Consider the following 26189-nt stretch of genomic DNA (forward strand, 5'->3'; position numbering starts at 1 on the left):
ATCAAATTTGCATAAATTTTGCATTTTTGGATGTTCACTTTTTGTTGGTTAATTGTGTGACTTTGCCTTACTTTAATAAAGACAACATTCGTTGAGGTGAACTCTGTAATCTCTGATTACCTATGTTTTTTATTGGAAATATATTATAATATCAAAAAATTGTTTTTTTTCTTTAAGGTCGATTAAATCAGACCTGTTCGGAGAAATACTTAGCCACCCTGTCACCAGAGGAAATCCAGCGAGTGACAGAGATGAGAAAAAACTTGGAGAAGCAGAAGAAGGACTTTGAGTCGGTATTAGCGAAGGGAGCTCAGACACTTATCAATGCCAGGGTGGTACGTACATAGGAAGTCAAAATATTCAGTGTAATCTAAAGCGAATTTTGCAAAAAAAATTCTTATAAGACATTAACAGTACAAAACACTATCAAACTACATGTACATGATTTAAAAATCTTAATTCTACAAAGCTTTATGTGTTTCTTTTCCATAATGTTAAGCACAGGGTCAGAATTATTTCTTCTTAGAGTAGAAGAGATATTGTTTTCAAATTAGTTACCGTATATACTCGCCTATAAGTCGGTCCTTCTATAAATTGGTTGCATTTTTCAAGGTTATATTAAAGGGATTTAGTATGTTTTATTTTCTTTAATACCATTCTTTTTATAACTCGTCTATAAGTCAGACAGAGAGTTTTGGACCAAAGTTTAACTCCCAAAAATCTGACGTAAAGGTGAGTATATACGGTATATGCCAGTTTATGACATTATGTATCTATAGGAAATAGCTTAGCAGTTGAATAAGAATTTTGTATCAGTATATGTTAATGTGACTATGGGAAATTTTGGAGAAGTTGTAAGGGTTTTGTATCTGAGAGTATTTGTATAAGTATCTGTTTATAGGAAATAGCAGAGAAGTTGAGTAAGAATTTTGAGGCTCTTGAGGAAGTGAGACATCAAGTTGTTGATCAGGAGTTGATAGAATGGAAACGTCAACAGCAGCTGGCAGGAAATGGAGCCCCATTCGATCCACAGTTACTGGATAACTTACAGAAATGGTAACGTACAACTCTCATTGATTTCATCAGTAAATGCTGTGCTTAAACAAAATCATTACAATGGATTATGACTGGTATTATTCTAATTGTTATGGTCGAGTTACCACTGTCTGGTAAAAGGATCCACTGATTAGAAAGAGATTTTTAAAAATCTGTTATTAATATGATTGTTAGGATTTTGTCAGCATTGTTAGGGTGTGGTTTCCATTGTTTTGATAGAAATTATAACTGTTATTTTGACTGCTGTTTAGATTGAGTCAGCACTGCTAGGGTGGAATATCCACTGATTGGAAAGACATCGTACATCTTTGTACATTTTGACTGTTGACATTATGATTGTTAAAAGTAACCACTACATTAAAGGTGGATTTTTCCACAATTGCTAGAGTGTTCATCATCGCAAAGCACAGGTTTTGAGTCTGCAAGCTTCCTCCACATGGGTTACCAATGATGGGGTTGATTATAACTGATGATGATTATGACTGGTTGATTATAACTGATGATGATTATGATTGGTTGATTATAACTGATGATGATTATGATTGGTTGATTGTAACTGATCATGATTATGATTGGATAATCATAACTGATGATTACAACTGATGATGATTAATATTGGTGGATTATAACTCATGTTGATAATGATTGGTTGATTATAACTCATGTTGATTATCACTGTAAGGGTTGAGTCCACGGTGGATCTGGTGTGGAGGAGCAGACAGCAGGTGATTAAACTAGAAGGACTCTGTAGCAGTATTCCACTCCAGCTGCCCAACGGGAAAGACGACGAGGTGTCAGTTCTTAACAACAAAATTACCAGCATACTGTCTTCCATTGTGACAAGGTATATCAAAATCAAAATTCAACATCAAACTGGTGTGAATGTAATGTCTAAAACTCTCTTTCTGCTAAGTAAAAAACAAACATCTTTCCCTTTGAATATCATTTGGTGGTATGATAGTATTCTCAGAAGCACATAAATATTTTTATACTATGATTTCAGCACATTTATTGTTGAGCACCAGCCTCCTCAAGTTTTAAAGAGAGATTCCAGATTTAGTGCTCGGGTCCGTCTTCTAGTGGGTGGCAAACTGACCATTCACCTGACCCCTCCGACCGTCACCGCCTCCATTATCAGGTGAGCTAAATTCTCAATGACACTTCTGATCTGATAACTTGATATCTGTATAATTATATGCTGTATCATAAAAATAATTAGATATTTCTGGAAATTTAAGACTGTTTGAGATTTTGCTTATCAATAAGAAAATGATATATAGTAAAATATTTGAAGCATTTTATAATTATTGTAGTGTACATTTCATTCTTTTTAAAAATAGCTCTATTGCACATTATTGATGTGTTCTGGAAATGTCCTTTGTAGCTGCTTAGGTCACTGTAATTCATATCTACTTCTTGTTTTTATTACAGTGAGGCCCAAGCCAAGCTTTTGTTGAGGGGCCCCAACAGACGACCTGACAATAACTGTGGGAAGATCCTTAACAACTCAGGCACGATGGAATTCCAACCTCAGAAAGGGGAACTCAGTATCGAGTTCAGGAATATGGTAGGACTACTACATTCTTCTAACTGAAAGAAATTTTTTTATTGTATTTAAATTTCATAAAATCTTTTCAGAAAATGTCTTTAAAATTTTTAAAATCACTCATTTAAAAAATTTGATATTTACACTTTCATGCAACTGTCCAACCTATGAAACTAAAGTCTGGATGTTTATATTTTTTCTAGACAGGAAGTGCTTAGATATTTGATATGTTTTTTAATATAGATAAATTTTTTTAATGATTTGTCAGTTGACACAGTTACAGACTGGTCTGTTCAATGGTACAGTTGTACTGATTGGTTTGTTCAAAACAGTTTTACTGATTGGTCTGTTCAATACATTTTACTGATTGGTCTGTTTTGCTGCTTACAGATTCTGAAGTCAATTAAAAGAGCAGAGAAGAGAGGGACAGAGGTAAGAGAACTTTTTTTCTCCTTAACATCTGATTTAACAGCTGATGATCCAGGTTAATACAACTCAGGGAATACTGTAAATGTCTTAATTTTGGCAAATGTGGTAGGGGGTGGGTGATTTATGTCTACATGTATATGCTGTTCAGCTCACAGAATCTTTGAATTTTCTTTTTCTCCATATGCTTATTATGTTTCTGAAAATTTGTATCCCAACTTAAATCTATTGAACACATGCATTGGGTTTTTAATTCAATCAGAATACAAGCTAAAAGGTATCTTTAAATTTAAAATGCATGGATTGCATTAAAATGGGAATAACTAATCATCTAATTTGGTATTTGCGACCATTAATGTGATTTAACGTTTATGCGTCACCGGTAAAACTCAGTTTGCGCCCTAATTTTATTGATTTAATTTCTAGGCCGTCACAGAGGAGAAGTTCTGTATTTTGTTCCAGAGTTCCTTCCATTTAGGGATGACAGTAAATGAACTACAGTTTGAGGTTTGGGTGAGTGTTCATCGAGTCTCTCATTATACCAACTAGTTGCGTGAGGTAAAATGTTTTTGACCAGTCCGTCAGAGTGTCAGTCAGTCAGTCAGTCAGTCCTCATTTTTTGTCAGCGCAACTCCTCATAAACCGCTGCACAGAATTTCGTCAAACTTTGCAGGTATTTAGGACACAATGTGTAGATATGCATATTACCAGGAAATTTCGATTTCATTATTTTTTCCGGGAATTTCCGCACTTTTTAACTTAGGCATTTGGCCATACCTTGAATATAGAGATGAACAGTTTGTCAGCGCAACTCCTCATAAACCGCTGCACAGAATTTCGTCAAACTTTGCAGATATTTAGGACACAATGTGTAGATGTCCATATTACCAGGAAATTCCAATTCCTTTATTTTTTCCGGGAATTTCTGCACTAAAAAATTAGGTTTTTGGCCATACCTTTTATACAGTTTGTCAGCACAACTCCTCATAAACCGCTGCACAGAATTTCATTAAACTTTGCAGATATTTAGGACACAATGTGTAGATGTGCATATTACCAGGAAATTCCGAATCCTTTATTTTTTCCGGGAATTTCCGCACTAAAAACTTAGGTTTTTGGCCATACCTTTTATATAGAGATGAACAGTTTGTCAGCGCAACTCCTCATAAACTGCTGCACAGAATTTTGTCAAACTTTTCAGATATTTAGGACACAATGTGTAGATGTGCATATTACCGGGAAATTCCGATTCCTTTATTTTTTCTTAGAATTTCCACACTTTTCAACTTAGATATTTGGCCATACCTTGAATATAGAGATGAACATTTTGTCAGCGCAACTCCTCATAAACCGCTGCACAGAATTTCGTCAAACTTTGCAGATATTTAGGACACAATTTGCAGATGTGCATATTACGGGAAAATTCCGAATGCTTTATTTTTTCCCGGGATTTTCAGCACTTTGAGTTTTGGGGGAGCGTGGGGTAAGTGAGCTTGCTCACTTTTTAGCTCACCTGAGCCGAAGGCTCAAGTGAGCTTTTCTGATCACATTTTGTCCGGCGTCCGTCTCTCCGTCTGTCCATCTGTCTGTCTGTAAACTTTTCACATTTTCGACTTCTTCTCAAGAACCACTCGGCCAATTTCAACCAAACTTGCCACAAAGCATCCTTGGGTGAAGGGGATTCAAATGAAGGGCCACGTCAAGGGGAGATAATCATGAATTTGCATGGAATTTTTAAAAAATCTTCTTCTCCAGAACCGCTGGGCCAGGAAAGATGAAACTCATGTGGAATCATGTTCAGGTAGTGTAGATTGTTTGCCATACAAGTTTTACATAGGATATATAGGAAAAATGAATCTTCTTCTCCAGAACCACTGGGCCAGGAAAGATGAAACTTGTGGAATCATCTTCAGGTAGTGTAGATTCAAATTTGTTCAAATCATGACCCCCGGGGCAAGGGTGGGGCCAAAATGGCTGACACAAGTTTTACATAGGAATATATAGGAAAAATCTTTAAAAATCTTCTTCTTGGGCCAGGAAAGATGAAACTCATGTGGAATCATGTTCAGGTAGTGTAGATTCAAGTTTGTTCAAATCATGACCCCCGGGGCAAGGGTGGGGACACATAGGAATATATAGGAAAAATCTTTAAAAATCTTCTTCTCCAGAACCACTGTCATGTGGAATCATCTTCAGGTAGTGTAGATTCAAATTTGTTCAAATCATGACCCCCGGGGCAAGGGCACTTTAAAAATCTTCTTCTCCAGCACCACTGGGCCCGAAAGATGAAAATGTGGAAGCATCCGATTCAAGTTTGTTCTACATAGGAATATATAGGAAAAATCTTTAAAAATCTTCTTTCCAGGACCACTGGGCCAGGAAAGATGAAACTCATGTGGAATCACTGAGGTAGTGTAGATTCAAGTTTGTTCAAATCATGACCCCCGGGGCAAGGGTGGGGCCAAAATGGCCGACCCAAGTTTTACATAGGAATATATAGGAAAAATCAAAATCTTCTTCTCCAGAACCACTGGGCCAGGAAAGATGAAACTCATGTGGAATCATGTTCAGGTAGTGTAGATTCAAGTTTGTTCAAATCATGACCCCCGGGGCAAGGGTGGGGCCAAAATGGCTGATCCAAGTTTTACATAGGAATATATAGGAAAAAACTTTAAAAACTTTTCAACTTAGATATTTGGCCATACCATAGGAATATATTGAATATAGAAAGATGAACATTTTGTCAGCGCAGTTTTACATAGGAATATATAGGAAAAATCTTTAAAAATCTTCATAAACCGCTGCACAGAATTTCAAGTTTGTCAACCCCCAGGGCTTTGCCAACCCAAGTTTTACATAGGAATATATAGGAAAAATCTTTAGAAATCTTCTTCTCCAGAACCACACTCATGTGGAATCATCCTAGGAGTGTGCATATTCAAATCATGACCCCCGGGGCAAGGGTGGGGCCAAAATGGCCAACCCAAGTTTTACATAGGAATATATAGGAAAAATCTTTAAAAATCTTCTTCTCCAGAACCACTGGGCTAGGAAAGATGAAACTCATGTGGAATCATCCTCAGGTAGTGTAGATTCAAGTTTGTTCAAATCATTTCCAAGTTTTACATAGGGATATATAGGGAAACCTTTTAAAATCTACTTTTCAAGTACTTCAAAGCTATGATTAGTGATATTTATATGGAATCATCCTCAGGTAGTGTAGATTCTAGTTTGGAGCGCCTGGAGTAAGTGAGCGATGTGCTCACTGTGGCCCCTTGGCCTCTTGTTCTTTCATTTTCTCATTTTACAGTCGGCTTCAGATAAAAAAAAAAAAAAAATCTTTTTTACAATTTATTTAAGTTTGTCAAAGTTTTTTGAAAGAAAATCATTGTACATATCTCACAAATCCAGAGATTATTTACAAGGCAACATTTTAGAATGATTTAGAATATCTGGTCCTAGTTTTGAATTTGACTTTTATTTTGTAGACAATCTCTCTGCCTGTAGTTGTGACCGTTCATGGAAACCAAGAGTGCAATGCTGTAGCCACAGTTTTATGGGATAACCAGTTTAGTGAATCAGTAGGTATTGCTTTCATTATAAAGTAAAACAGCTTAGTTTAAACTGGATTGGGGAAATAATTCCCTTGATACCTGGGTAGTTTTTTCATGTTCTAATAAAATGAATGAATTTATCCATGGGATGTGTGACAATTTTTTAAGTTCATGAGGATATATGTACATATTCTCTGTTTCTTCCTTTATGGTTCTGCACTCACTCTAATAGCTATAATAGCAGGTAATTTCTCACATTCAGACAGAATAAGCTTCTATCATATATTTTTTATATTAAATTTCATCAGGGAATGTTATGCATGTAATTCTTTAGCATTCTTCTGGAACTAACTTCCAAAGATTGTTAGAAGTTTTCTTCAGGACCCACTTGATTTATTTCTGTAGGGGAGGATGCCCTTCACGGTCCCGGACCAGGTGCCCTGGCCAGATCTAGTCAAGTTACTGGACACCAAGTTCAAATCCATGGCCGAGAGAGGACTCACTGTAGAAAACAAACAGTACCTGGCCACCAAGCTGTTTGGTGAGTGGACTGTATAGACACTACAGTATAAGATAGAAATGACTGTTACTGTAATGGATATACCTGTATATTGGAACTACTTGTAATAATTAAACATTATTGTTAATTAAGGTGGGTCAATTGATGACAACTTCTCTCAGAAGATGGTCACTTGGAGTGCATTTAACAGAGTAAGTTCTATAAAATTATACTTTGGTCAGAAAATTTCATGAAAATGCTTTCAATGAATGTAAGTATATTTGTGTAAATTTTCTTTTTGAAATAATAAAACTTTTAATTTTCATTTAATTTAATCTGTGAGAAATTTATTTTCGAAGTTCAAAGGTTGCATGTTTTTTTTCTCAAAAGTGGAAATCTTAGTCTAAAGTCATTAAACAGCTTTTATTTTTTGAGCAGGATGGGTTGTTTAAACTAATTTTACCTAATTAATGAGCATACGGTTTACAAATGTAGAAAGATAATAATCTCTTTGAGAAGGGTAATGAAACCAGATTTGATCCCAGGATAAATGGGGGGGGGGGGGATGAGGTGGTCATGTGAGAGATTACCCAGATGTGTGGGGGTGCACTTCTCTCTGGATATACTCAAGTTTCCTCTCGTATGAACTGCTCCATCCAATGTCTGTTCTGTAAGGAAGGCTTATTATCAGTAATCAACTTGGGGGGTGTTTTGTAGGACCCACTGCAGTCCAGGAATTACACCTTCTGGGAGTGGTTCTATCAGGCCATGAAGCTCACCAAGGAACACATGAGGGGTCCCTGGAAGGAGGGGTAAGGAGGATTCTTACTTTAAATGGTTTTCATCATCTGGCTGATTTAGAATTTCATGATAATTTTGTATACATTGTACAGTTGTATTTACAAATTTTTGACAAATGAGAGATGTCTTTGATCAAATGAGGGATTTTCCATTTCAGTAAATTTTAGGGGAAAATTCTACTAACTTGATAAAAATGCCTTGTACTTTTGTATAGATATATTAATGGATTCATCAGCAAACTGGATTCTCAGCGACTTCTGGAGAAATGTAACGTGGGAACTTTTCTCCTACGATTCAGCGACAACTTCATTGGTGGAATCACCATTGCTTGGCTAGCTGAGAAAAACGGTGAGATATATACTATGATCTATTAAATCACTGATATTTGTGGGGTCAAATTTTTAAGGTGGAAAAATATTGGTTTGTGGGAATTTGATTTACTGGTTGGAAAATGTTTAGCAGTAATGCAAATGAAATGTTACATTTCATGGTGGTCAAATATTTGTGGGTCTCTCCTTACCTCGAAAACAACAAAAAATGAAACCCCCCACGAAAATTAGTGAATTCACAGTAGATCCCATTTGTTTGAGCTATTTGTCATCTTTCTCATAAATTTTGAGGTTTAACTCTATAGGACATTGTTCCTAATCTTGTGGTATAGCCCTGAAAACATATTTTTTTGTTATTTTTACGACATTTCTTTTTTATTAAAAGCAGGTAAAAAACAAATCTGGAACTTGCAGCCATTCAGCGGTAAGGATTTCCAAATCCGGGGATTAGCCGAGAGAATTAATGACCTGCCACAGCTGTTGACATTGTATCCAGATATCCCCAAACAGGTGGCATTTAGCCGATTCATGACACAAACAAGTAAGTGTACAGACAGACAGACATGTGTCTGTATTCTACTGTTCAGTAGAGAGTCTGTGACAAGTTAAACTTTACTTAAAAATCTTGTGTAAAACGATATGAATTTTAAGTCCCTTGAAGTAAACTCAGTAGTTTTAAATGTTGTCTGATGATTAATGTTGTTTAAACTGGCTGATATCTTTGGAAGCAGTGGTGTCCGGATTTGACAAGGATTATTTACTTTACTACAAAATCCTGTTAATTGATATGACCTGTAATGATGTGTTCTTGGTCCAAAAAATAATATATGCTGAACAGTTATCCTGACTACTATAGTATTTATTATATACCTAATGTGTATCACTCAATTTTACTGTTGAATTTACGCAATCACGTGACGTTTCCGAATCACCACACTGTGGTTTTCTGAATCCATATCACCACTCTCTGAAACTGATGACGTAGTGTGCAGAAACATGACGTTATTTTTCTTGCACATTAAAAAGTCCCTTGTTATTATGCTTCCTTTTATGGATAAATATCATACAATTGATCTCTAAAGTTTAATTTTGCTATATTTTGCTAGTTATAAGGGGGTATATAATAAATTTATTATTATAACAGTAACGTGATCCGAAGGGCCGTATCATGTCTGGTTACACGCGGATCATACAGATCAAACTCGACGCTTCGCGTCTCGTTGGATCTGAAATCCGCGCCAAGGTTTGTCAACTAAAGTGATACGACCCTTCGGATCAAGTTACTGTTATAATGATATATATATTTGCTTTTTGTAGCACACCATCCTGGTATTGGTACTGATGGTTATATCCCACATAACCTGAGAATGGTGCCTGACACAACAGAGTAAGTGAAATTTACTGAAGGCTCGTTTGAAGTGTCGATGGGTAGTATAGAAGTAAATGTGGTATGACAGGGAAAGGAGGATATGGATTTTATGTTTTAAGTTATAGTTACTGATACACAAGAACTGCTCTGTTGTCTAACTATATAAGAGTACAGGGTACATATCTAAGCCATAAGGTATGAAGTAAGGATACAGAAAAACTCACGTCAAAGTTTTACAGGGTTCTCGGCAAAATTGTTAACAATTCTTTATACAATTTTACAGTTATGATTTTGAGTCCCGTAGAGGTTAAATATGATAAAGTTAACATCTTTTATAACGAATGATCATTGATATGAAAATTTGACAGATTTGACAAATTGAATAAACTTTATCTTCATTAAGTATTTCTATATAAAATTCAGTTCATAATAAAACCTTAGTTATCCAAGGTATGTTTTGTAATAATTGCTTTTCTAACATAAAAATACTTGAAGGAAAATGTGCATATTACAAATTTGCTATTTACAGTTATATGAATTCATAATACCGAGTTGACAAATTATGGATATAGCAAATTAAATTCACATGTCCCCAGGACTTTGCTTTAACACAGTTTTACTGTATAATATTTCATTTCAAGAATTCTAAGAGTTGTTTTCTTAAATATTGTCCTAAAACAAAAGTGTTGGACGTTTACAGAACAACAGCTAATCAAACATTGACAGTCAGCTCCAAATCAACCTCCAGGGGGGAAGTCTTACTCTAGAGCATGTCTCCCGAGGGGAAGTCTGACGCTTCAATGATGTTATTGTTTTATGGCCATTTTTCTGTTGCAGTATGAATGGATTTTCCATGTCCCCAGAGAACCCCCTGACCCCCCAGCCCCAAGATGACACAGACTCCATAGCCTCATGCCTGTCTCCACAGAACAATGTCTGCAGCACCACGGCTGATGGGTAAGACTGGGCAAAGTTCATCAAAAATCAGTCTGGTTCACAGACCAGTCCCACTACAGATTATATAACTATCCACTGTATCTCTACACATCATAGTTCCCATGACATGTGTACCCTATATCTGTTTAGATCTGCATGTGTGATAATGATTGAAATCAATGCTTATTTTCTACATGACTTTCAGGACAACACTGATGGATCTGGACCAGTATGAGCTACAGGAGCTGCCCGGGTCAGGAATGGACTATAATGCAGACAATGTGTTTGAGTTGAATGATCAAGACTTTACTGATATCAACTTCACCAGGCTCCTGGAGTCGGCAGCCATTTTCTCAGCTCAGAATTACAACACCCCCAGTGTGAACGAGAATGGCATCAACGGCAATATGAGCACCATGAATGGTTCCCCCAACTGAGTGCACGGTCATGTCACCGGAATGTGTGACTTCTCCAAAGAAATATACAGCTAAGACATTGTACTGAGTGAATGGGGGCCCTGACGGAATACCCAGATAAAATGTATCATAAGAATGAGCCCCCCCCTTCCCCAACTCCCCTAAGTTGATAACATAACAGTGCTATGGAAGTGTTAAGTTTACATGGGTTATCCAATGAAATCACATATATGACAATATTATACAGCTTTTGTTGAAGCAATAAATCTATACTGCTTTTGTTTTCACATATCTCTTCATTATTAGAGTTTTAATATAAGAATGATATCATCGAGATGCATAGTTATGTGAATTACTGTGTATTAGATTTTATCAGTAATGTTAATATGTGCTGTACTTTAGTTTTTTTATGAAATAATCAACTGATAATTGATTGCAGTGTTTTATTGTTGATAATTTTTTTTTGTCACAGCCCAGTATAAAAAGCTATTCAAACAACAAGTTGTACATGCATGTAAGGTTTATTTAAAATTTGGACAATAGCACTCCTTTAAACTATTTATAATTGTAGCAGTTCAAAAGTACATACCGTATTTTGCATCACTGGTACGTTAAAGTGTGAACCTTTTTATAAGCCACTTTTTCTTGTGCACAGTAATGTTGAAAAATAATACTTTGAGCATCAATCAAAAATTGTTTGAACAAAAATTATTTAGAAACATTGATTAATAATGTGTTAATATCTGAGATGTTTTGTGTTTGAAACTTCATCAAAAAGTGCTTTGCTCTGATTGGAATCGCATAACTACATATGTTTTAAGTTTTATATGTGTCAGATTTTATATGAGGCTTCTATGAATATGCTTGTTACAATTGTTTTGGCTGTTAGGTATGTTTACTTCTGATTTTGTATAAATGTATTTTTGTACAGTTTATATATGCAGTGATAAAGGAAACTTTAGGCTATTTTGAGCATTTTATGATATCATAATAATGCAAAAAACAAAATTCCAAAGAGAACAATTCCTTACTTCACTGAGGTATCTTACCTGTCTGTAAGATTGCATCATTTATATATATAGACATTGATTAATTACCTTTACCTGAAGTTAATCATTTTAAACCTGTATATATATTGACAGTGATATTGTTTCTGCTTTCTTTCAAACACTGCTTGCCAGATATGCTGTTTTTATTAGCTAGTTTTGATGTTAACTGTCGCCAGCATATTGAACTGTTAAATTTATATTGTACCTATTGTATTTTCGTATTTGGAGCATTTAAGATATTTTCATTTGCTTAGCGTTGTGATGCTTACAAATATGAATTTCTTTATATACTATGAAAATTGATCGTTTTGGTAATTAACTATATTCCTTTGTAAATCTTTTTTTTGGCAGTGATGATAGGGCACGTTAATTCTTATCTTATGAAATAACATTGTGTATTTTTAATGTGTTTTGACATCACTTTTTCTTTATATTACTTCATGAAAATTGAATCTTTAATGATGTAATTTGGTTTTCAACCATAAATAAGTTCATTATCATTTTCTCTATCCAATACATTTAGCTTTTTTACCCCATTTTGAGCTACATGTATATACCAATAGCCATATTAATTTTTTTTAACAACAAATTACAATTTTGTATAATGTAAATTTTAAACAAAGTTTAATACACTGTAACACTCTATGATAAGTTAAAAAAAATCATTGATTATTAGCAAATGTTTTAAGAAAGTAGTATTTATTATTTAAGGATTAGTTTAATAGTTTTGTGAAGTTTTTGTATTAAGGTAATTGTACTTCTGGCATAGAGATTATTGACCTAAGTTTCCAGAAGAGTAATAGAATAGTAGTGCCCCTTATAGCACTCACTGGGGCAGAGCTTACAATTTTAGAAAAAAGAAGGTCAAGGAGACAGAGTTTATTTTTGCTGTTTTTTAAATGTTTAGGGTAGTTAGATTTGATACAAATATCTGTGCCATATATTTATGTACATAGTCTATTAAAATCACTGTATTCGTGCATTGGAAAATTAATTATGTTTTCATATACTGAAAAAGAATGCTTTAAAAAATCTCGCAAAAATTGTCCAATCTAAGTAAAATGTGTTTAGGAGAGCGATTTTTAAAGTTGTTTAACCATAATAAAGGTTCATATATCAAACTTACTAGTATTTATGATCATATACAATTTATGTCATTATGTATTGTTTTGATTATGTTATCAGCTTACCTGAACGAAAGGCTAAAGTGGGAGATTCTGTTTGGCTTGTCCCATGCCAGTCTCTATTTCTATCTGCAAACCTTTTTTCACATTTATCAAGGACATATAATTAAGAAATGGTAAATAAGAATATGGCGGGTCAACCATAAACCTTAAATGTTCAGAGTTCCTGTCTTGTATTTGATTAAACTACAAAGAAGCCATGACTCAGGTAAGTATTGTGGCCCTTAGGCCTTTAGGGAACTCCACTGAAACTTATTTAGCTTGTACATGTGCATATAAATTCATGTTAAATAACTTTGATAAATAGAAATAAAAGCTGCATCTGAAAAATTCTTATTATTGCCAGTGCTCTAACTATAAGGGTATGCTTTCAGTGACCATTTATGTCCAGAGTATTGATATAATGTAGTCTTGATCTAGATCTATCATTGCTTGTCGATTATTCCATTACATACCCAATTAAAAAGGTGGTGTGAAATATGAAGATAATAAACATACTCAAAAGTCAATTGAAGCAATATGATCAAGAGTGGCCAACTCAAAACTTTTTTTACATACCAGGATACGAGGATACGATATTTTTTCTTTTAATTCCTCTTGTCCCATCAACAAATATATTGAATTTTCTGGAAAAAAGATTTTCTTACCTACTTACCAGCCCAATAATTTTACCTTAAGTCAGGAAAGTACAGGTAAACATCATTTTAAAGATTGCTTAAAATGTCAATGTTGAATTGAAGACAACAGCAAAAGACTTTCTATTCATAGAAAAGATTTTGAATCAATTCTGCTTCATATGGAACACAAAAATAGGTCTGCTGAAATGGAGCGCATTTGGTACTCATGGGAATTCCAGATTGTCGAAGACGATCTACAAAAAACTACCAAGATAGATAAAACAGCGGTCAATGTAAAGAAAAATCTACAAATCTGAGAACAGAGCATAAAATATGGGCCCCTGGAAATTCCAAAGATAGGGTCAGGGTGCCTAGGATGAGTAAGAATCCCCAGTTGTCGGACATATTTGCCGTATGTATTGATAAAGCAGAAGGAGCATCCTGTAGTTAAATTTAGCATGAAAACAAAATCCTTACAGTTGGAATGAAAAATATCAACCAAAAGAGATCCAATGATAAGATTCTTGAAATCCCTGTAACATCAACCTATCTGTCAATATATTGTCAGGGTTTGAATTTTCTAATTAAGGATATTAGCTCTTTCTGAGAATCTATGTCAGATTTACACCGCTTCCTGATTACTAGACTGGGATAGTTTTGAAGGAAATAAAAGATACTTGGACTTGGTAGAGCTTTTGCTGAATCAGCCAACGAACGTATCTGTGTTCCTATATAGTTAGGGTAGATCGAACCTATATTGGTTGACTAGAATTTCAAATAGTATTACGCATTGAAAGACGATCTTTGAAAAATTTCACTCTAAAGTTATAGAAAGTAATCTTTGAATTTCAAGTAAGCGATGTTTCTAGAATAAATCTTTCTTCCATATTTAACATAATTACTAGTATTTTTATGTACATGTATTTTGAAGCATAATCTTCAAGACGCCGCGTACTTCGTTGGTGTCAAAAAGTCAAAATTTACCATAGCGGGGGCATTTGTGACGGTTTTAATAGTTGGGTCTAAAGAAAAACAAAATATTTATTCTCAAAGCAAATGAGTACTACTAATACTGCACTTTCAGGGGCGTAGCCAGGGTATTTTTAATGTGGACGCCTGAATAGGCGGGGGGGGGGGGGGCTTAAGGCCTCCAGTGGGTCCAGGGAGAAGCCCTGGTGGAGGCCAGTGGGTGAATTCAATGTGTTTATTTGACCCTTCTGATAGCATTTTTCTTTCAATTTTTCAGTTTGTTACGCAACCACATTTGAGGTCGGTTCTTTCCGTGTACAAAATGCGGACAAACACTCAAAAATGAAAAAGGATATTCCAATAGCGTTGTTTGAAAACCCACTAAAACAATTTAAGTCTTTTGAAGCTCGACAAAATACGTATGATGTTAAAAATACACCTCTAAAGATTGGAAATGTAACAAAGACAGAAGAATTCTTTTCAACTCATTTTCTTGCACAGTACCTATGTACATTGTATATATTTCAAAATGAGTGTTCATAAATATTCACAAATCGGGTATCTTTAACTTTCTGCAAAAAAAAAAAAACAAAACATGTAAAATATTCTATTGTTTTTTTTAGGTATTGTTACGGAAGTCAATACTTGAACAGGCCTTATTCTTATTTTTTTAAGGTTAAACTGAGTTTTTTTGATGTTCATATATGAAGCTGAATTATGATTTTTGTATTCTCGCATGAATCCGATATTAGGTTATTTTTTTTGGGGGGGGGGGGGGGGGGTTATCGTTACAGAAGTTAAGCATTACGGTTGGTAGTTAATTTCCAGTAATAGAAATTGAAATTTTTGGCATTAAATAAAATAATTGTCTGTTTTAAGGGAGCCGAATGGGATTTATTGTGTGAAATTTACAATAGAGAAAATCTTTAAGAATGAAAAAACTCATTCAATACTAAACCAAACTCCGGGAAAATCTTTTGATTTCAGTGAGGTTTATACTATCAAAGAGCTAAATCCACGAATGTGCTAAATCGGCCTAATGATTTTAGGAAAATTAAAGTGAGGAGAAGAAGAAAATTGTTGGTGGAAATAATATCCTTAGATTTTCAAACTTGAATAGTTTACGTCAAAATTTTAATTTGATGACGTCATATTTGTACAGAAAACGTCGAAACACGTGTACTTTCCCACTTTTTATCAAAATAAAGCATTTTTTCGTCTTTGGTTCAAATTTTTGCTGTGGCCACACCCTTTGAACAAAATAAAATTGTTACTATTAAAACGAAAATTAAAAAATGAACAAATAGAGCGTATTTTTATTTTGTTCGAAGGGTGTGGCCACATCGAAATTTATACTTTTCGTTCGTTTCAAATCTCTTAGCACCGACCTCCACAGTTAAAATAATGGGGTTTACCAACTTTAATTGAAAAGGAAAAAAGATTCTTTTTGCTTTTGTAAATGTTAATAAGTTTTTAAATGCAAATGTTCAATTTATAATAGGAAAATTCGTGTTATAGTACAAAAAATTACGAAGTCCCTAAAAGCACTACTGCATAAACATAGGCCTGCGTCGGAATCGGAGGGCTAGGGGGGGTGCTTAGCCCCCCTCCACTTTTTTTGCAAAAATAGACATTATACAGGCATTGAAAATTAGGATTTACCTTCCTTTTTTGTTTGTTTAGCCCCCCCCCCCTTTCCAATTAGCCCCAACGCCCATAATAAAGATGCAATAATGTCGACTTGTCGTGCCTCATTCCTAACCAAAGACTTTTTAGTAAAGCAGCTGCCACAGGTCTACGTTTAATTCACTTATCATTTCACTTTTCTAAAAAATTGGATACTCTTTCTTTCTTATCTTATTTCAAAAATTTTATTTTACATACAATGTTTACATATGTTTTATCTCCCGATCCCGTTTCCTCGTCTCCATGGTCACTATGTAATCAAGGGGAGATCACCCGAGAAACTTTATTTTCTCCTGCGTGACCGCGGTATTTTCAACATAAAAAGTTACATCGGATGCAACTTCCAGGATGTATATATAAACTGAAGATTATTGTTTTACCCGTCTAACAAATTAAAATACAAATTGTATTTGTTCTGAAGTTTGCATCGACTCACTGGCATAACAATTGTCATAAATAAATTTAAAAAAATGATTAAGTTGGGCTGCGTCAGATTACGTATACAAAGCCATAGGCCCATACCATCATGCATTTCAAATATTGTTGTTGGTATTTCAAGAAGACCGATTAATTTTAAAATATTTATTTGCAAAAATATTTTTCCGATCTGAGACTTTATAATATATATGTAGGCTTATGGTGACAGAACCTAGAAAATTCGAGTTGAAAAATCAAATATTGAAATAAACAATTTGAGAAAATATTTTTACTGATTTTGGATCGCGTGTAAGTTTTGCCTTTATTAGACTTATTAATACATTGTATAAACGGATAACTTACTACATTTACCGAGATAGTGACAGCTCTTTATGGTTGCAGGTAAGTCAGCATTGCCTTCATGCCACACGAAAAAAAAAGTCAAAGGGAGGTTACTTGCTTTCTCTTTTAGCTTTGAGTCACAGAGTCTCTCTGTAACCTGTTCAACTTCATACAGTAGTGCATATAGATTCATAAGGGAGGTATATAACCTGGACAAAAAAATGAGAAGCTAAGAGAGAGGAAGAGAGGGGGGGGGGTCTTCTAACGAAAACAAAAAACAAGGGTAGACTCTATTGGGGGTGTGTTCGGATCCTTATTGGTGTGTGACAAATGACAAAGCAGGTGTAATGTATACGCAAATAAAGAAACTACTAGTATTATGTATATATAGTAAAAAAAATTAATTAAATCGCACCTTTCATTTTTTGAAAATTCTGTATGATAAAATAACATTAAGAACGACTGTCATCATGTTTAGTGACTCGCGATTGGCCATTGCAATTCGTATATTTTAAAATGTATTATTATTATTAATGGATTTAACTGGTAATTTTACATGTCTATCATACTTTTTTTCTTGAAAGAATGTCTGTATAGAGTATAACCTCAAAGATAAAGCGTTTGTCTCTAATGCATTCAACATAGTATCCGGGGGCGGGGGGGGGGGGGGGGTATGGTATTGTAATATGTCGCTTGACATTAATGCTGGAGCTGTAATTGATGCAATAATATTTTTCTACACTTTGCATTTATTTTGTTATAATGCTGTCCGTCCTCACAATGTGCACCATAGTCAGCAGAAATCATAATGGTCATGATTCAAGTTATTATCGTAGAATGTGCATTATGAGGTGTTATTTAGTCATTGCCTTGATGAAATAATTCTTTATTGATAAAACATAAAAGTCATAAATTTATTTTTTAAATAGTTGTTATATACTTTGTCTTTATTGTGGTTATATATGATCGAGGTTTCAGTTTGTTTTTCATTTCTCTTCAGTCAGATATTCATTTAATAAATTTAGGATTTCATCAAAGTTTAGTTGTTGCATGAACTGCTCGATCCCCAAGAAAAAAAAAGTATTAAGTTTCTGGATATGAATTACAGTGCCAAACTATCTCATGTATTGTCCTTTTTTTAAAAGAAGTTATTTTTTTAAACTAGGTGAATTACAAGTCAAATGACATTTTTTTCACTACGCGTACATGTATTTTGATAGAACATCGGCATTGTCACATGAAAAAGATACATGATATCAGCCTCTGCATTTCATTTCTGGAATCCGCATAGCATTTCCAGCATTTTTTTAATTTCATTTCCGACATTTTCAAAATTTTATTTTGAGTATATATATAACATTTTTATCTTTAATTATTGGATTTTATTTCAATTACTAGTAAGTTATTAACATTAATTAATTGGTTTACGTGCCATATCCATTTATCCATCTTCGCTAGAGGATGGTGTTTATCTTGTTTTTAAACTTTTGAAATTCAAATACTTTGGAAATCTTGTGTTTTCGTTTGGACTCTTTCTTTTAAAAATCTAATTTTGCGACCGATTTGATGACTTGCAGCAACTTTGCTTAAAAAAGGTCTATAGTGTTGATTCTTTCTTAAATAGGCCACTCTGTGTGCGTAAGATTGCCGTCAAACGTCACAACTTTTTCATGTATTACATGTACATGTAAGAACTGTGTACATATCAAATGATCAGGAAATGCTATAAATTAAGGAAGTGTAGCAAATTCTTTATAGAACAATATAATAGATATGATAAATTAATTTAAAAAATATTCATTTTTCACAAAACATGTTTTTAGCTTTAAATTATTGTTTCGTTACGAAAGAACAATTGTCTATTCTCTGACAAAATCTCCATTTTTGTTTGCCGTAGGACCATATAATAACGCATTTATAAATATAAAAATCTGTTTCCATGGCTACTATACAGTGTAGTATACATTTTACTACAAAAAATCAGTTCTATTTAAATATGATAGATTGAAATTTTGTGTTGGTGTTAAGCTAAATCTGTCTCTTATTTTCATTAAAAGGCGTTACATGTATCCACGATTTTTCCAGTCAACCGTTATACACATGTATATAACAAATAGTTCACATTTCTTTGAAGTACAAATAAATAAAATAAAATAAAAACAGTCCATTTTTTTAAACTTCTTATAAAAATCATAGAAATATTTTTCTAAAATTTTTAAGAATAGCCTGTATTGGTGATTTTTATTTCATTAACGTAATGTGTTATTTTTATACACTCTCAGAACGTCAACGTTACGATGTTGAAGCATAACGTCAATGTAATGACGTGACAGCATTGATTAAGAAAACAATGCTAAATTGAAACGGCTATAAAAAGAAAACCAGAAAAGATATCCTTAAAAAATAAAATGTTTTACAACATACTAATCTTAGAGTATAATGTGAGAAAGTTTAATTTATTTTGATGACTAGGCGGATTTTTGCACTTCGTGAACTTAGCTCTTTTTCCTTAAAACTTATTGTGTTGATTTTGATTTATTTTTTTATCATTAATTCGAAATAGTGTCTTAGCATTTTTTTATTTTTAAAATTGTTTACTAATATTTTGCAAAAATGATGAGTAAGCTTTACAATATTCTCTCTCTCTCTCTCCATGTTTTTTTTTTTTTTTTTTTTGGAAGATGCTGTGGACGTTTGTGCGTACAAACGTACTCCTGGCTACCGCCTGACTTTTGAAATTAACAGAATGAATGTATTGTGTAATATGTGTGACATTTCAAAGTATGAGTATTTTACCCTATCTTTGGACTTTCAGTATGCGTGACTTTCTCGGCGCTACGTAGTGGAGAATACTAGTAGATTCTCATTGGTTACGAAATTGATAACATAGGAACTTAAAATTGTTGTTGATAACGATCAGACGACTTATGCCCCACCTCTGTGCCGTGAGAGAACTTTTAATTGGCTATTTACTACACCAGTTGACATTCGGCCGCATTTCTATCATATGTATATTTCAACAGTGAAGGGAAGCTGTGTAAATTTCAGAAGCTAATTAGGTAACGTCGAGAATGCCACGCCTTACTGAAAGTCCACACTAAGCGTGTAATAAATTTTGATGATGAATTAGGATCGCTTTATGAACTTTTATCGACTTTAAATCGACTCAAACTATCAACAAATTCAAAAAAAACTTATATTTTAAACATTTATTAATAAAGTAAAAATCATTTCCATGATATATAAAATTAACATTTTTAAGATGCAACTGCAATCAATTTTTAAAGTTCATAGGCGTCGGAACCGGGGGTGGGGGGACTAGGCACTTTTTTGCAAATATATACATAATATAAGCATTGAAAATTGGGATTTACCTTTTTTTGTTGGTTTAGCCCCCCCCCCCTTTCAATTTGCCTCCAACGCCTATGCAAGTTTGCTATCCCCTGAAATCGGCATATATTATGGAATCCGGATAGGGCCATGCAATTCACTATCGCATCATCGAAGTTAAGGTCGACATGCGATGATGCGATAATGCAGTGCGATGAAGCGATGTGCGATAATGATAAAGCTATGGTGCGATAGTGCGATGATGGTGCGACAATGCGATGACGATATGGTGCAATATAGCACGATGGAGCGATGGCACGTTGGTGCGCTGGTACACGATGAAGCGGTATTCACTATTGCTACATTGTGCCACCATTGTCGTGCCATCGTCATCGCGCTATCGCACCATCACTTCATCGTCATCGCACTATCGATTTGTCGTTATTGCATCATCGCATAACGCGCCATCGACACTTAAGTCGATGCTCGATGGTGCGATTTAGTGAACTGCATGGTCCTATCCGGATTCCATAATTTCTGAAAAAATGATTTACTACTTCTCTCCTATTTTTTTGGCGTCTGGAGGCTAATTGAACGAGAAAAAAATCAAACCTGAAAAAAAGATTAACAACCAAAAAAAAAAAAAAGAAATTAGTAAATTATCCAAACGCGAAAATCCTATTTCGGGGGGGGGGGGGGGGGGTGGTGTAGAATCAAACTTCTTTCAGTACTATTTTGTTTTTCGAACCACCACTTACCCTTCTTTGACTACACTGCAACATGTTCCTGTTGAAAGAGGGAGGGACTAAACCTATAGGCATCAGTGTTCAATGGCTATATCATCAGGCGCGTAGCCAGCATGGAAATGAAGTGTACGCAGAAAACGGTCGGGGGTCTGGGGGCCGCCTTGAGGCCCCCAGTGGGTCCAGGGCGAAGCCCCGGTGGGTCCCAGGGGGCGAAGCCCCCGGAAGCTCCTGGATTTTACGAAATGTTTCAGTCATTTTCTCGCAAAAGAAATCACGATAATATCACTTTTCTCGAGCAAACACTTAGCTAAGTTATACCTTCCATTGATACTTCGGGAAAAGAACGATAATTTATCAAATCAATTTACGCATATATTGGTATTGGAAAAAATTTTCCAAGTGTATCAAGATAAAACAGAGTGGCAATTTCAATATCGTTATCATTGGAGTTTAAATATTTCAAAATATAAACGGGGGTGTTGTTGTCTTTTGATTACCTTTATATTTGATAGCTGAAAGGATTCGAGAATGCTTCATTTATATAATTCTTTAAATTGGTAACATCAGTAAAAGAAGCTATATTATTATTTATTTTGTTCACCATAATTTAGATTGTTTAACAACATTCAACGACATTTATTCATTACCTCTACAGAAATTAAAAGTCTTTTATAGTCTTCTTAGACATTTGTAACTTTCAAAGTCAAAATCAAAGTCCCTTAGATCGCTTTCCTTCATCAAATATTTCTCCGGATAATCATGATTACGCGGATTAACAATTGAAAATTTTGGTTCAACAATATTTTTTTCCTCAAGAATGTTGAAAGATGTTTTTGGAATTGATTTTAAAAAGGACTAAATTTGAATGTGAAGACATGCTGAATAAAATTTGAATCGAAACAATAAGACGCAAAATAATTTGAAACACGGGTAGTGCCTCTTTTTCCCCGAATAATTTTCTCTATTTCATTTTTTCCTTCTTTTCTTTTATCCCTCTTTCTTTTTTTTTTGGAAAATGATGTGTACGCACTTGCGTACTTGCGTATAGGCAGCTACGCGCCTATTCATGTCTATCTTTGCAAAAAAGGGGCGAGGTTCCGACACCTATGTTTTCTGAAGTAGAAGTACTGAGACCCAAGAAAAGGGATTTTAGTATTTAATGCTAAATTCAAGCAAGATTAGAAGTTTATAATTCCCGCCTAATGTCAGTTATGCACGATCAAACATCTTTGACACGGTTATGGATTTAGAGTGATCTTGGTTGTTGTTTATCAGGGTAAGCTCAACTGAAAATAAACAAAAGTTGTAAGACTATTATTAATAGGATAAGAATATAATCAAGAAAAAAAATTCCTAAAATTTTGTGAAGTTTGCATTTTTTACTTTCTAATTCAAAGTTTCTTCATAATTTAGCTATTCAAAAATATTTTTTTCTACTTTCGTTTTAATTTAATATATACAAATAACATATAGTAATAATATTTACTTATAGCAACTGTTAGCTATATAAAATTCATGCCTTCACTCGACTCTTGCCTTTGGCTGTAGTCCTGACATGTTGCCCTTTTTTCTTCTCTTGGCCTGAATTTTTGTTTGACTGTAGAAGAGCAGAATTGCCCCCCCCCCCCCTTTTCCATTGAAGTCTCATTGAACTAAAAGTCTTATGAACAATGAAATGTATAATAAATTATCATGCTCAGTGATGCTTATTAACTTGATTGCTACCTCCAGGCGCGGATCCAGGAATTGAATATAGAGGGGGCGCCAAAAGTAGGCAAGGGGTCTGGGGGCCGCCTTGAGGCCCCCAGTGGGTCCAGGGTAATCCGAGATTCCTCTGACTCTAACCCCCGCTTTTATATTGTGACTTGTGCGGGGGAGTCACAATATAAAAGCGGGGGTTAGAGTCAGAGGAATCTCGGATTAGGTCCAGGGCAAAGCCCTGGTGGGGGCCCCCGGAAGCTCCTGGATTCTAGAGATTTTGTAGGGTAAAAATGAGGTCTACCAAGTATACATATTTACATTTTCTAGACAAAACTGTGATTTACGTTAATTTTGAAAATTTTAGGGGTTCGCGAGAGCCTCGTCATCGGAATAATTCTCTCCTTTGAAAAAGTCTCTGTGTCTATATATTAACAACAGATTTAAAAAAAAAAAAAGGGCTTGGTCGCGAAAATTAATTGTCGCGAACTATAGCTTACCCCCGGGAAATCGCGAAATAAAGTCGTAGCGAAAAAAGTTGGTTTACAGTACTGTAGGATCTTTTACTTGAGGGTGAAAACTGATTTAAGTAGTTGACAACGCTTTTTCAGAACAAAATGGCTGTGGCCACACCAGAGACCAAGCTGGTGGTAGCAGCCATAGACTTTGGCACTACTTTTTCTGGGTATGCTTTTGCCATGAGGGATGACTTGGATAAGGACCCACCCAAAACGTTTGCCCCTCACTGGAACGCCCCTGATGGCGGCCTCATTTCATTTAAGACCCCGACCACCGTATTGCTGGACAATAGTGGGAACTTGGTGGAATTTGGTTTCGATGCAGAGGCTAGATATGTAGAACTGGCGGAAGAAGAAGAACACGAAGAATATTTCTACTTCCGCAGATTTAAAATGCTGCTCTATGATAAAGTCAGAAAAAATGTAAGTAACCATATGATACGGTCCAGAAATAAATATATATTGCATATAACAAAAAAAAGTATCATATGGTGCGAACTAGAAATGAAACAAAATAACAAATAAAAAATTTATTCCTAAATGTAATTCCCTTGGAACTATAGGCGTTTGGTTACAGGATCATGGATGGTGTATTTTGTGTATTATGTGTTTTTCTATGTGTGCCTGAATACCCTCATTGAAATAAAAATAAAAATTCGCCGAAATTAGCACGTTTTAAAAAATGTCATATTTACTGTATATAAAAAGAGTTCTTTTTATATACAGTAAATATGACATTTTTTAAAACGTGCTAATTTCGGCGAATTTTTATTTTTATTTTAATGAGGGTATTCAGGCACACATAGAAAAACACATAATACACAAAATACACCATCCTGTAACCAAGCGCCTATGCTTGGAACAGCTAGAATGACTGTGAAACTAAATTCTAAAATGTTCCAACTTGTGATCGTTTTGTCAACCTTTATTGTCCCCCGCTTTCGTGAAAGTGAGGGGACATTAAATCTCATTCATCTGTCTGTCTGTCCGTCTGTCTAGCTGTCCGTCCGTCACAAAAACGTTAACCTTGCCCATAACTTTTGATGAAGTCGAGCTATGACTTTCATATTTCATATGTGTATTCCTTGTGACAAGACCTTTCTTTGGGTACCACCAAATTTGACCTTTGACCTTGGAGTTTGACCCACTTTTCCACAAAAATTCCAAACTTTTACTTTAGTCATAACTTTTGAACAGTAGATACTAGGACTGTCATATTTCACATATGTATTTTTTTTTGGCAAGACCTTTCATTTGATACCAACAACTCTGACCTTTTGACCTTGACCTTGGAGATTTCCGTACTTATAAAAAAAACTTTCACCTTGGCCATAACTTTTGAATGGTAAGAACTCAGGCTTTCATACTTCACATATGTAATCCTTGTGAGAAGACCTTACATTGGATACCAAGAACTTTGACCCATTGACCTTGACCATTTGATTTAACCTACATGTATTTGAAAAAAAAAAACAAATCTTGACCTTAACTTTTTTTTGAAGGGTTAGGGCTAAGGCTTTCATATTTCACATATTTAATTCCTGTGACAGGACCTTTCATTGGATATCAAGAATGACCTTGACCTTGGAGTTTGACCTACTTTTAAAAATTTATCCTTGGCCATAACTTTTGAACAGATGGTGCTAGGGATTTCATATTTCACAATTGAATTTCTTGTGAGAAAACCCTACTTTGGGTAATAATATATTTAATTTGCATTTAAGAAAAGTGTTATCTTTGCTATGTTGCCATACGGGGTCATCAATGTTTCACAAACACATCTTGTTCCTTATATTGAGAAGAGTTAGGGTTTTCATATTTGACATGTGCATTACCTGTGACAAGATATTTCCGAGCATGCTATGATTTCTGACCCCTTGACCGTCACGATTGATTTTATTAAAAAATCAACTTCAGTGATATTTTCTAAATGACATATGATAGGGCATTCATATTTGACATATTATGTCATAAAAAATGACATTTCACCCACAAAAACACTGAAAGCGGGTGACCACAATTATTCTTTGAATTTGCTTGTTATAGTTTTAATACTAAGCACTGTCCTTAACTAAACAGGGTATGAATCCAAAAGTAATATATTTTTTTCGGAATTTTTTTTTCAGAAATTGACCCTAGATACCAAGGTGCCCGACATTAGAGGCCGGGAACTCCCTGCTGTGAAGGTGTTCTCTCATGCTATAAAATTTTTAAAAGATCACTTGATAGATTCACTGGAAAACAGAGGGAAGATAGTAAAGAAGGAGGACATAGCATGGGTTCTAACCGTTCCTGCAATCTGGGATGATCCTGCAAAATTTTTCATGCGAAAGGCAGCACAAGAGGTACACTGAGGAGTATCTAATCCTAAGTACTCAAAAGTAACAGTAAATCAATTTATTCGCAATTTTTTGATTCTTTTAAATCTGATTACTTTTGGAGAGCCCCCCCTCCCCCCGGGAAAAAGGGGGAAAGGGAAAGGGCTATATAATTGTAGCTGCAGAACTGTAGTGTTATGGTTTTATAAATACGGTATTAGTCATTGACCATAATGGTCAACGACTAAATATATACGCTACATGTAGTTCTGCAGCTAATATTATTGCATTGAACAATAACATCTGTCAACTTTTTCTCGCTTAAAATTACTGAATTACTACTAGTTCTATACTTCCTCAACATAAGGCGTCGCAAAAATTTG

The 26189-nt window shown here is 34.7% G+C and overlaps 2 protein-coding genes across 2 annotated transcripts in view; both read left to right on the forward strand.

Moving 5' to 3' along the window:
• Nucleotides 1-12963, forward strand: part of LOC134228733 (signal transducer and activator of transcription 5A-like) — a 30268-nt gene extending 17305 nt beyond the window's left edge. Inside the window, 16 exon segments of the mRNA XM_062710425.1 lie at nt 178-335; nt 902-1056; nt 1739-1900; nt 2060-2194; nt 2488-2623; nt 2993-3034; nt 3455-3541; nt 6517-6609; nt 6988-7123; nt 7235-7293; nt 7799-7893; nt 8097-8230; nt 8597-8752; nt 9529-9598; nt 10418-10537; nt 10722-12963. Coding sequence (XP_062566409.1) covers nt 178-335; nt 902-1056; nt 1739-1900; nt 2060-2194; nt 2488-2623; nt 2993-3034; nt 3455-3541; nt 6517-6609; nt 6988-7123; nt 7235-7293; nt 7799-7893; nt 8097-8230; nt 8597-8752; nt 9529-9598; nt 10418-10537; nt 10722-10953 — 1970 coding nt within the window. The 3' untranslated portion in view covers nt 10954-12963.
• Nucleotides 12964-22389: 9426 nt separating this feature from the next.
• Nucleotides 22390-26189, forward strand: part of LOC134228736 (heat shock 70 kDa protein 12A-like) — a 5477-nt gene continuing 1677 nt past the window's right edge. The window contains exons 1-3 of the mRNA XM_062710437.1: nt 22390-22548; nt 23582-23911; nt 25615-25833. Coding sequence (XP_062566421.1) covers nt 23588-23911; nt 25615-25833 — 543 coding nt within the window. The 5' untranslated portion in view covers nt 22390-22548; nt 23582-23587. The remainder of the gene's footprint in view (nt 22549-23581; nt 23912-25614; nt 25834-26189) is intronic.

This window comes from Saccostrea cucullata, unplaced genomic scaffold (genome assembly GCF_032062105.1).
Source record: "Saccostrea cucullata isolate Sc308-1 unplaced genomic scaffold, CSIRO_AGI_Scuc_v1 ctg276, whole genome shotgun sequence".
Classification (NCBI taxonomy): domain Eukaryota; kingdom Metazoa; phylum Mollusca; class Bivalvia; order Ostreida; family Ostreidae; genus Saccostrea; species Saccostrea cuccullata.